This window comes from Lates calcarifer, linkage group LG4 (genome assembly GCF_001640805.2).
Source record: "Lates calcarifer isolate ASB-BC8 linkage group LG4, TLL_Latcal_v3, whole genome shotgun sequence".
Lineage (NCBI taxonomy): Eukaryota > Metazoa > Chordata > Actinopteri > Centropomidae > Lates > Lates calcarifer.
Genome location: NC_066836.1, coordinates 5557614 through 5570472, shown reverse-complemented (window position 1 = coordinate 5570472; position 12859 = coordinate 5557614). Strand labels below are relative to the sequence as shown.

General features: G+C 37.5%; 1 protein-coding gene across 1 annotated transcript in view; it reads right to left on the bottom strand.

Moving 5' to 3' along the window:
• The window catches only part of st6galnac5a (ST6 (alpha-N-acetyl-neuraminyl-2,3-beta-galactosyl-1,3)-N-acetylgalactosaminide alpha-2,6-sialyltransferase 5a), a 55549-nt gene that overhangs the window by 12521 nt on the left and 30169 nt on the right, over positions 1 to 12859 (bottom strand). The window contains exon 4 of the mRNA XM_018678081.2: positions 7177 to 7284. Within this exon, the coding sequence (XP_018533597.1) occupies positions 7177 to 7284 (108 nt within the window). The remainder of the gene's footprint in view (positions 1 to 7176; positions 7285 to 12859) is intronic.

The following is a 12859-nucleotide window of genomic DNA, read 5'->3' as shown; positions in this document are numbered from 1 at the left end:
TTTTCGACATTTTTTGACGCCTTACTATACTATGACATTTTTTCGACATTTTTTGACACGCCTTACTATACTATGACATTTTTCGACATTTTTTGACGCCTTACTATACTATGACATTTTTTGACATTTTTTGACGCCTTACTATACTATGACATTTTTTGACATTTTTTAACGCCCTTACTATACTATGACATTTTTTGACATTTTTTTGACACCTTACTATACTATGACATTTTTTGACGCCTTACTATACTATGACATTTTTCGACATTTTTTGACACTTTACTATACTATGAAATTTTTTGACATTTTTTGACGCCTTACTGTACTGTGACATTTTTCGACATTTTTTGACATTTTTTGACGCCTTACTATACTATGACATTTTTTGACATTTTTTAACGCCTTACTATTTTTTTTTTTTTTTTTTTTTTTTTTACTTACTATACTATGACATTTTTCGACATTTTTTGACACCTTACTATACTATGACATTTTTGACTGACATTTTTTGACGCCTTACTATACTATGACATTTTTCGGCATTTTTTGACGCCTTACTATACTATGACATTTTTTGACATTTTTTGACGCCTTACTATACTATGACATTTTTTGGACATTTTTTGACGCCTTACTATTTTTTTTTTTTTTTTACTATACTATGACATTTTTTGACATTTTTTGACCCCTTACTATACTATGAAATTTTCGACGCCTTACTATACTGTGACATTTTTCGACATTTTTTGACGCCTTACTATACTATGACATTTTTTGACATTTTTTAACGCCTTACTATACTATGACATTTTTTGACATTTTTTGACGCCTTACTATACTATGACATTTTTTGACATTTTTTGACACCTTACTATACTATGACATTTTTCGACATTTTTTGACGCCTTACTATACTGTGACATTTTTTGACATTTTTTGACGCCTTACTATACTACGACATTTTTTGACATTTTTTGACACCTTACTATACAATGGCATTTTTTGACATTTTTTGACGCCTTACTATACTATGACATTTTTCGACATTTTTTGACACCTTACTATACTATGACATTTTTCGACATTTTTTGACGCCTTACTATACTGTGACATTTTTTGACATTTTTTGACGCCTTACTATACTATGACATTTTTCGACATTTTTTGACGCCTTACTATACTGACATTTTTTGACATTTTTTGACGCCTTACTATACTGTGACATTTTTTGACATTTTTTGACGCCTTACTATACTGTGACATTTTTTGACATTTTTTGACGCCTTACTATACTATGAAATTTTTTGACATGTAGTTTTACTGATACTGGGTGTAGCTGCAAACCCACCTGTCTTCTAATAAGGTACAATATATTAGGCAACAGGCATAGTCAATCAAATTAAAATAAAGGTAAATTATCATATAAAATATAGGACAAGAATGACTAATTCTGATACACTAAAACTCATTCTCTGCTCTACAATCCTTGTACGGTAAATTAATGCTAGATTACATTATATTCAATGGTAAATATAACAAATTTAACTAATTACTTTCCATAAGTTCACTAACTAAACTAACATGCAGAACATCTTATCCGTATTTACTTTACAGCAAGTTGCCGTTGCTGTGGCAACATTTGACGTCTGACGTTAGCATATGTTCGCTAGCTTAGCTAAATCGTCTGACCAACATCATTTCATAAAGTAACTATTCGGCATATTTCAACAAAAATATGCCGAGAACCAGATTCGAGACCGATTATCACGGTCCTTTAAACATTTGTTAATGTTAATAGCACAGGTTAAATAAACAGGGTTTGGACAATAACAGCTTTAGTCCCTGAGGAGCTACGTTAGCATAGTTCTCTCAATAATGAAACACAACTTGTAAAAAAAAAAACCAACAAAAAACAACAACAACGATGAAGGATACACTACGAGTAAAATATGAAAAATATGAAATATGCTTAGGTTAACATTTACACAGAATAAAAGAATAGAACAATAATTTGGCTTTTCTTCATTGGCTTTACTGATACTGGGTGTAACTGCCAACCAAGGAAAGCGGCGTGAGCCCACTGCTTTTACACCTGCAGTTACTGTTGAGTCTTTAATGCAAATCAGAATCAGAAACCAACCTGACACTAACCTCGCCGCGGCCTATAACCGTGTTGCGCTGTTACAGGTGTCCAAACTCTGTCGACATAAACATAACCACACAAGCTACCTTACCTCTGAGAAGTGGGCACTGCTAACAGGAGCATTGACTCGGCTCTTCCCGACCGCATGTCAAGCCTCGCAGACCATTTTCGGCGTTTTCCAGTCATTTTGTTTCATTTTCCTCCTTATAAACGAAAACTTTTGATAGGACTCGATGAACGGCTCGCATGGTTTCTCGGTTCGATCGATTTGAGAGACTGTAAACGACGCAAACCGCAGACATTTTTTGAGAATCTGCGTTGGCGTCTTCCATGTGGAGAAAAATGGAGAACTACTTCCTGTTCCCCGTTGGATTTCGCTGACGTCAGACCCAAACAAAGTATTGACGTCGGTTACGTCCAATCACAAACAAGAAAAGTTGTCGCACCCTGCGTTTTGGAAAATGTGGTTTTGTGCGATGTAATTAGCATTTTTCATCAAGATAATGCCACCAGAACTCTGAGATCTCCTTCTGACTTATTAACCAGTCTTCATGTTTATAATTCTTTAGCTTAAGTTGTTTTCTTTAAGTGAATGCAAAGCGCATTAGACTTGAATTAAGTTTTAACACCCATTTTCATCTTAACATCCCATGTCAGATCAAATCAATCTGTTTCTATAGGGAAGAATTTACAGCAATTCTTTTGACTTAGTCCTTAAGTGTTGCATCCCTGAGTATGCCGTAGGAATTTCTAAAAAATTGCAGTTTTGAAATCACATGTTTACAGACACCACAAGGAGCACCTGATGGAGCCTAGACTGTATCTATGCCCTGTAGTAAACCTGCGTTGACTTTATGGTGCGAAATGTGATTCACTGACTCATTCACAGTCATCCTAGCTATGGAGGAGTGTGGATGAGCCATGGTGGACTCATAAAGAACAAACACACCACTGCAGATGTCTGGAGAGTCCTCTCGCTGGGTAAATGCAAATGTAGGTTACGTTTTCTGTTTTGTTTTGTTTTTTTTACCTTATAATGTACATAACAAATGCTCATCCATTCAGACCAGCCCATTATCAACATCATATAAAAACATGAGCCCCATCTGAGAATGGGTAAAAAGATTTCAGTTTCCGTGGCACTGCATCTTTTGCCGTGTGAAAGAGGTAACGTCAGTGCTGAAAATCGAGTTTCAGGTGAAACAACAGGAAGCTGTTTTCACTTCTGGAAGATCAGCACTGAGGGGCACATCATCTGGGAGGCCATCCAGTCAGCTTTCCTGTCCGGGCTTGCCGCTGTCTTTTCTACTTATTACACCTGCAGTCTTCAGTACCAAGATGATGCCACATGCACACTGGAATTCATTCAAAGGTTGGATGCTTACATCCCTCAGCGGTAATTGTGCTTACAGCAGCTTTGAGCGATTTGAGGACCACATACAAACTGCCTAAAATATTGTGTTAACTGTGTTACATGTTAAGGAAGCTTTTATTTCACTTTCTCTGCTCCATGTTCTTAAGGAAATCATCTTTGAATTTATATACAGTATTGATTTACAGGTGACATTGTGTAGATTATAAAACGCAACATCACTTAGAGCCAAAGTAGTAAAGGATAGTGCTGTTGAGAAAATGTGTGCTATATAAAAAGACTTATATTATTATCTCAGTAAGTAAGCTTTCCTTCAACACTAACTCTAAACACAAACTCTTGTTTTTCAGGTGGTTCATCAAAGTAAATCCTGAGAGAGGCTCCAAGGCCGGACAGGGCAGAGTCGCCCAGAGGAAGATGACATCAGTCAACGACATGGCTCCAGTCCACTAAAGAAATGAATGGACTGTGAGTGGGACTTTATATAAGCCAGTGAGCCCAGCCATTAACACACACACTCTGTTAGTCTCTTAGCCATGCTCTAAGGCTAAGTCATTCACTCTGTCACTCTTTCTGATTAAATTTCCTAAATATTCTTCAAGTTTGTCTGTTTCTTCTTGCCGAGCTTAATAAAGATAGACATGGTTTGAACAGACTTTTATTTGTCTTGAAATCTGAAGTTGCAATTTCAAAGACCATGTTTATTTTGTGTATTAAAACATGGTGTTTTATAGCAAAACAGCCAAGGAGTAATTGATCAAATCCCAAGGTTTAGAACAAAATTTCTCTGTAGTCCTTTTGCTAGCAGTTAATCAATAGCTTATACAGTATCATGTTGTATACATGTACTGCAGTTCACAGTAAAACAGTATCTCTTGTGAAAAAGTACAAATAAACAGTAATAAACTGCAAATCCTTTCATCAGTATTTTACTGTAAAAGTAGGAAAAATAACTTTTTGCTGTTTTTACACAAACAGTATGAAACTCAGCAAGATACTGTTAATTTTACAGTAACACAGTGGAAACCCTGCTGCCTGTTGTGTACTGTGTTCTTGATAGGAAAATCTTTAACAGTGAACTAAAAAAAATGTAAGCGACAACAAGACAGAGAAGCAGCTGAACTGCATGGAAAACTGTTCCTCTGAAGCTAAGAAAAGAGAGTAGATAAAAGAAAAAGAAGAGAGGCAGAGGAGGAGGAGGGGGGTGTCAAGACTGAACTTAGCCGAGTATCTCTGATAAATGTAACAGTTGATACATCATTTATATTTATTGATTATTTATTAATGTTTTTGCTTCAAAAATAGACACTAACCCTTCATGTCAAGAAAGCATATTTGACATAATAGAGACGGGTTTTTGAACTCTCAGTTGGATCACATCCAGTAAAATCTACAGACTTCACTCGTTGTGAGGACAAAAACGACAAGTATCAACCGAAGCCAACAACTGCTGAGAGAAATGAACTGGCATTCCCTCTCCATTATCATCAAGATTGGATTTGTGCCGAAACCCAAAATAAAATACAATTATTTGAATCAATCAGAGCCAGGTACGAAGATGAAACGAAGACTGAACATCTCACAGTTTGTTCTTTTTTTCTGAGAAATCTAATAAGATTTGTTCCTTGTCCAATAAAATCCCCCGATTAAAGTGTTGGCTGAGATGGATGCGACGTGAGCTGTAATTCAAACCATTAAACTCTGCTAATGAGGCGGGGAAAGCTGGTTGCTTGGAGCGAGACGGAGGCAGCACCGGCTACATATCCCATGGTTCTTTGCATTTCTGCTACATGGGACCAGCATCATGGTCATGGTGCCTCTCTGCCTTATTCAGAGTGTTTTGCAGTACAAGAAGCTGAATCTCAGAAGTCTCATAAATACAGAGGGGAAAAAATTCTCTACATTTTCTAGCTCAGAGATCAGTAGAACCTGGACATATCTTAACAAACATTTAGATTTTATATATAATACATAAAAATCTGAATTACTCTGTCACTGTGGCAGCCAAGACCTCAGTCTGACCTGGAGCCTTTTCTTCTGCATGCTGGTATTATGCAGTTGTGCTTCTACTTTAGTGCTACAGTTGGTGTCCTTGTATTTAATGATCTCATCACAAAATACTTCATGCATTTATTTGCAATTAATTTGGTAAGTATTGAAAATTTTACTGCAGCATCACCAAGAAAGTCTTATCTAATAACGAAAACATGTAGAGAAACTGAATTACAGTCGTCATCACTACCCACTGAAAACTCAAATCTTCCTTCATGGGTTGAAAAACATATTAACGTCTTATGCTAATAACACCCTTTTCAATTTACTGAGGTTAACGGGTCACTCCACCAATTTTACACATAAATGAAATCTGAAATACTAAATCAATAGATCATGCTCTGAAAAACACTTTTACTTTACTTTGATAAGTTTTAATCTGTTAGTGGGTAACACTTTATAGTCTTAGCTGTTGCACCAAAACAAAAAAAGTAATTGTTTTATTCGTCTAAGAACAGGAGTAGAAAGATATTGTGTGCACCGAGTGCACTGACCTGAAAGAACGAGCGATCACAGAGTCAGTTGGCCTCTTAACCTCTAATCAGAATCAGCATCAGAGTGGACGTGTTAACCTGACCAAAAACATTTTCAGAAACCATTTTGAAACAGGAATCACTCAAGTAAAAACTGGCCTGCCTCTGGACTACACATGTGGCATTATCCCTCATATAAGTTTGTTCCACTTCATAGGCTGGATCCTCTGCACTGAAGTCTACATTTCCATACTGAATAATCCAGACTATATCATAACAAAAGGACAAAAAGGGTAAAAATCATCTTATTTCAAATACAGCAAAGAAATGCAGCTTTCCTTTGCCTGGATATCAGTGGAATACAACTTGTGTGTCCTTTTGCAGCCCTCAGCAGCTGATAATCCATTGTGTGTCTGTCTGTCAGTTGTTGGGTGTTTTTTTTTTTTTTTTCATTGATACCACATCTGTGGCATGGGCACTGAATGAAAAGTGAAAAACATGCTGTGGGGATATTGTACACAGCAGCAAAATCAAATAAAACCAAACCACAACAGCAGACAAAGCAAGAGGAGACAAAGGCACACTGTTTGATTGCCACTAGCTTAAGTAGTGCAGATGAATTTCCCTGACGACCTGACTCCATCCTCCGGGCTCTTGTAAAAAGACACTATGGAGGGAAATTTGTCTGCTGATACACAAAGCTGTTTTCTTCTATAAAGTTTATATGTGGCGCTGTCAGGCGATATCTGCACGATGAAGCCATAATTTTGCCTTGTTAACCTCTGCCTATTCTCCCTCTCATGCCTCACATAAACATAGAGATGAAAATAAGTGCTGTATTCTAGATGTTTTACTGAGTTATTTACTGTTTTCTGACTTATTTTTCACCTAATAATCAGGCAACTTCAGAATTCAGGAAACATCTCCAGCCACACTGACATTTTATTTATCAGCCGTCTGAATATATTTACAGTTTTAATCTTTCTTATCAGGCGGCTGTGCTGTGCCCATATGAATTTGTATAAACTTGAAGCAACTGCGCGTACCACTGTGCATTTAAAAAGTCTTGGTGACGGCACTTGTTGATGAGCTGGTGATGATGTTTTTTTTTACATTCAGCTCCACTGTCTCACCTGCAGAAGTCAGGGGCAACCATGCCGTACACATTGATCCTATCACACAGCTCCAGGGCGATGGTCATGGTGAACCAGCCGGTGCTCAGCCAGGAGTTTGATATCCTCCTGCAGAGGAGAGGAGGAGGAGGAGGAGGAGAGGGAAAAGACTGTTAGATGGATTTCATGTGTGGGAGAGCACAAGGATGAAACTGAAATGTGGCATGTTTGATTTTTTTTAAAAATGCGATTAACTGGGATAGATAATCAGAAAATACTGCGTTGGTGTATTATGGCAGAATAAAGATTTATCTAAATCCAGAGGTCGATTCTCCCTGACTGCCCGATCATTCAAGTTCCCTCACAGCTTCATTAAAATACGGATCCATCCTACATATCGACTGTTACAAATGAACCCTGTCAAATAATCAAACCCTTAATCAGAAAGTAGCCTTGGTCTGAATGTGGTGCAGATAGTTGAAATGACATAGCTTTAACTGCAGAGTGCTCAGACTGCAGGTTTGGTTTGTTTTTTAGCATAGAAATGAGCATTAATCAAAGTTTTCTTGGATATGCTGTTATTGAAGTAATATGCAGTGGTATTTACATTGAAAATCTCTTTAAATCTCAATGGTCTGTCTCATAGGGTTCCTGTCAGATGATAAAAACACTTCAGTCTGACTATCATGCATTTTTAAAGAATTCCTTGTTGGTTCTGAACAGATTTAATGGGCTCAAGAGTCATGAAACATGCACACTTTCTAAAGAGCTGTGAACACCCTCAGTTTAACGTGAAAAGAACTTTAATCAAAATGAAAGTAAAATAACTAAAACTTTTATTCTGAGGTTCTGGGTTTTTTTGACAACAAAATAAATATATCCTATTGAAAGTTAACTGAAATATGTTGTGATGAGAGCGTTCTGAAATACTTTCATCACATCGGGCTTCTTTCATTCAGACTGCCGTTTATAAAAGTAACTTGAGTAGGAATTTTAAATTGACTACCTTACATTTTTGACATGCTAACATGTTTTTGGGATTAGCTTTAGCATTTAGCTCAAAGCACAGGTGTGAATAAGTCTCACAGAGCTCATAGTGTGGCTGCAGCACAGCAGTGACAAAAAAATTTTATGATGCTGATCTCTGGTTTGTTGGCCTGTAGCCACAGCCATAATCACTGCCAAGAGCTGCCCTGCAGGGGGTTTAGCTGCTGTGCTCCAAGGTACTTCTGGAACTATCAATATTCATCAAATCAATTTAGAAATTAGTTTCAGTGGAAGAAAATGCATCACAACAGTTCTTTTTTTCCTGTCTGGGTACAGTGTGAAAATATTCAAATAAAAGCTGATGTAACAGGTTTACGATGCAAAATTCAGCAGGGAGCGATGTGAATCCTTCAGCTGAATCAGGCCCAGCCGAGCAGCTCTTTATGCTCCCACTGCTGCTCGGCTGAACCTCATCCTGACTGGGTTTGTGACTGGTGACCACAAGATGTGTTCATGCATCCGTTCTCAGGTGCATTTTGAGTTGGGCCCCTTTGGCAATATTAAATAAAATGGTGAAATTACAATGAATGAATATAGGTAACCCCTGTAACCTTTACTAACCTAACATGGCCATTCTCTAGTCACAATTATAACATCGCAATTTGCCAAATACAAGCTGTTCAACAAAGATTTATTTAAAAAGATAAATAATAGTCAAGGGAGAATTTAATCAATTCTACTTAATGCACAGCAATTAATTACATTAAATTAACTTCCTCATTCAAATTTAATTAAGATGTAGTAGTGCCACCGGCAGTATTTGAACACCAGTAAATCACTGCCACATTAATTTAGATACGTTGGTGGAAGTCTGACCTACATATTGCATTTTATTGTGAGAAGCCTTGTTGAATTTTGCACAACAAAGAACCAAACTTTCAGACTGTCAGACTTCTTTGCTTTGTCAGACGGCAGAAGAAATGAAGCTTGTTGGGGAGAAAATTACTTTCGACAGAGGCGGAGAAAAGGAGATTTTCTTTAAGGGTTGGCAATAAAACTATTAGCAGTTTATTATGAAAATACTGGATAACTCTGTACTTTTAACAATTCATTGTTGAATGTTAAGAATTAGAGCTGTAAACTTAATGAAAACTTGGGGGATTTATAACACCAGTAGGACTCATCCTCCAGGCACCATAGATTTTTCTTGACAATCCATCCAATAGTTGTTGAGCTACTCCAGTCTGGACTAAAGCAGCGGACTGAGAGACCAAAGTGACCATTCACTGTGGGCATGGCTAAAAAATATTTTTTCATTTCAGTTAGATTTAGCAGTTGTAACTTTTCTTTGGTGTTTTTCTTCTTTTTTTTTTAAAGAAATGTCAAAAATCTTTTCTTAAATGATCAAACTCTCATCCTGCTGTTTGCACCAGGGTTACTTGTCTGTTCCCACACATATATATACTAGAATCCACAGCGGCTGAGGATTTAACTCTGCGAGGCAGAGAAACAAAGCCTGGACCTGATAAAAAAAAGTCTTGACAAGAACAACCAGGCAGGCGCCTTGACACCCTGCTCGCCTCCGGTTGATGAGGGTGACACATTTGGAGAGGAGGGTTTATCTGGCTGTTTGAAAAGGTGTTCAGACTTTCCTTCTCTTGTTTTCTCATAGAGAGAAGAGTGCGAGGGGATACACATCAGGCCAAAAAAACCCTGAAATAAAAGGGCTGTTTAGCATTTGTATTTTGGACATTTCCCCTGCTTGGGGATGGTGAAATAGAAGCACATCTTCCTGGGAAGCTCTAGGGGAGTGAGGGAATGTAACCAGACTGTTGAAAGCAGTTCTGGAGGACCCCTGAGTATAATTAAGAAAATATACTCTGCTGTGTTGGGCTGGCAAGGCTTTGTGTCCACACCTCTGTGTATTTTTAGCCATTCTAGTGCTGTGGTGCAATGCTGGTCTCTCTAACCCTTAGGTCCAAAGTGAAATAAAACTAGGGATGCAGCCATGAAATTTGGTGCAACACCTGTTATGGTCCCCTATGGAAAGAATTCCAATAAAGTAAACAATTTTAACCTGATCCAAAACAGACTTGTGGAAAATCTACTCAAATCCAACGTGCACAAATTAATTTTGACAACAGGAGACCCAATCCAAATGGGACATGGGGATAGTGAGACCCGATCCAAACTGTGGTCAACCTGAACAGACCCAAATAGAGAGGACACCAACACTGGAAGCAGCATGAAGCATCATTGGTTTACAAGCAGCTGCAGCCATGAAAGAAAACACATGTTCTCCTGCTATGATCATGATGCAATTAGCTGCTCTGCTTAGATCTACCCGAGTACTGACACGCAGACCAGACACAAAGTTAGCCTAGTTCCAGACCCACCAATCACCATCCACATTCAGATTGGAATGTAAAACAAAATGGCAGTTCAGTCTCATTAGTCAAAATTTCCCGTAAGATATCCTAAACAATACCTGGTAAATATTAGTGTGTATTAGCACACATCACTGGTTAATATACATAACCTGCAGGTTAACATTAGCATGAAATGTTACATTTTTAAGATCGATGTGTCAACATACTAATTCTGCACTAATATTAATATAAACACTCACTGTGGCATGCTGATATTATCAAGCTAACATGTTGTTAGCATGTCAACAAATGTCAGTTATAAACAGTAAAAGTCAGGAGGAAAGAGGAAAACCTTCATTTTTTGTTTACATATTGCAGGCGAACAGAACGCAAAATGAAAAGGTTAAAAAGTGAATAAAAAATCTCCTGTTTTTTCTGTGTACATACATAAATACCTCAAAAACACAAGTCTTTAACATGCCTGTAAACATGGTTCCAGTTAGCTAGCATGCCATCGTGTTGCTGGTGTGACTGCAGACTTCACTCACTTATTCACATCACACATTGTACTAGATGTTCAATATTTACTTTATAATGAGCAGTAAATTGATATTTAAACTATTGTCAATTTGCGTCATTACTTGCAGCTGTACAGCTGTATTTATTACATCTATAAAAATGCAAAAATATGGCATTCTTAGGAGAAAGTAGTGTGAATGACATGGACTGTTTTTGTTCTATTGAGGGAATTTTTGAGGGTTTTATAGAGAACAGAAATGTGACACATAAAATAGCAGGTGTTAAACAAAGTGCACTACACGCTGATCAGCCAACATTAAAACCAGTTTTAATGTTGCGGCTGAATGGTAACTGCACAGCCTTAATTTTGTTCTCTTAGCAATTAAACAAACAACTCTCCTCCTCCATCCCTCTGTTCTGACCTTTAATACAACAACATTGTGTTTGCAGGAGAAATGTGTCTACAAATGGTCAGGTCCTGCTGTTTTTACTGTGCTGCCAAACCTCCCGAATCAATCTCTCTGCACCGGCTGAGTGACAGCGTGATGAACAGTGACAATGCACTTCTGTGCAACTTTCATCGTTATTAGAGTCTGTTCATGCGACAAACAACAGTGTCAACCCAAAGTGATGCTATCGCAGCTGAAGCACACACTTCTCATTTTCATTTAATTAAGACAGGACCCAGGTTGTCTGGAACATGTTGATTTGTTGTGATATGCAAACACAGCCACTGGGTTTTAATATGACAACAGCCCCATCCCTCAAACACACACAAACGCACACAAACACACTCCTCCTGCAAATGAGAAAACTTTCAAAGTTCAAAGCACAACATTTTGTCATCAAACAATCTGTGGTGGATGCGTGGAGGTCTTAGTCAGGAGGCATGCAGCTAATCTCACTTAAGAAGTCTTCCTCATTTCCTTGTTTATGAACATGCTGATGAATAATGTGGTGTGAAATGTCAAGCTCTTAGCTTCAATGGCTGTGTTTTAAAAGGACTGGAAGCAAGCTGTGAGTAGGAAGACAGATTTATCCCTGCGAAGGAGAGCAGCGCTGTTCCTCGTGTTTGCACAGTTTGGTTCTGTAAATCTAACAAAAGTGCCCGTTTAATGAGTAGTTTAATTGTGTGCTGATCCTTGAGTCTCAAAATCTTATTTCTATTAAAAAGTGAGATTTTTGCTTGTATTTAAAAAAGGAACTGATTGCATGGTTTCAGGATAAAAGCACTTGATACAAAAACAACTCAAACAAGTTGGTTTGAAAAACATCCCCCTTACGACAGAGTGAACCATTTCCTTTTAGAAGAATATCACATGTTAAATTTTTTAAGCGTACAAGTCTAATTGGAAAAACAGGAGCTAATTAGAAGATTGTGCTGTTTAGGTTTTTGTTGTTGCATTGTATTAATTTCTAAAGGGCAGGTTTATTGTCATTGAGCTCATTATGATAGTTGTTATGCAACTGCTGCGAGGTAAAGGTTGCATGAAGGTGTGATTAGTTGTAATTAGTTACACACCTGTTGAACATCATTATCGCTGTACTCTTTTGAGGACATGGAGCTGATGCACATTAGTGTAAAAAATATTTATTTTTTGGTTGTTGTGGATAATGATTTGATTTCAGGGCTTTTATTCTTCCTGCATTAGAAGCGCCAGCAGGCACATACAGTGTACAGTTTATACCTGATATATACAGTTATTACAGGTTGTTTGGTGTTTATTTTATTTATTTATTTTTTAATTAATTGCTAATTGAAGGCGTGTCACTTTTTGCGGGGCCATCTGTATCTACTTGACTACCATGGCACTTTATGTCTGATCACA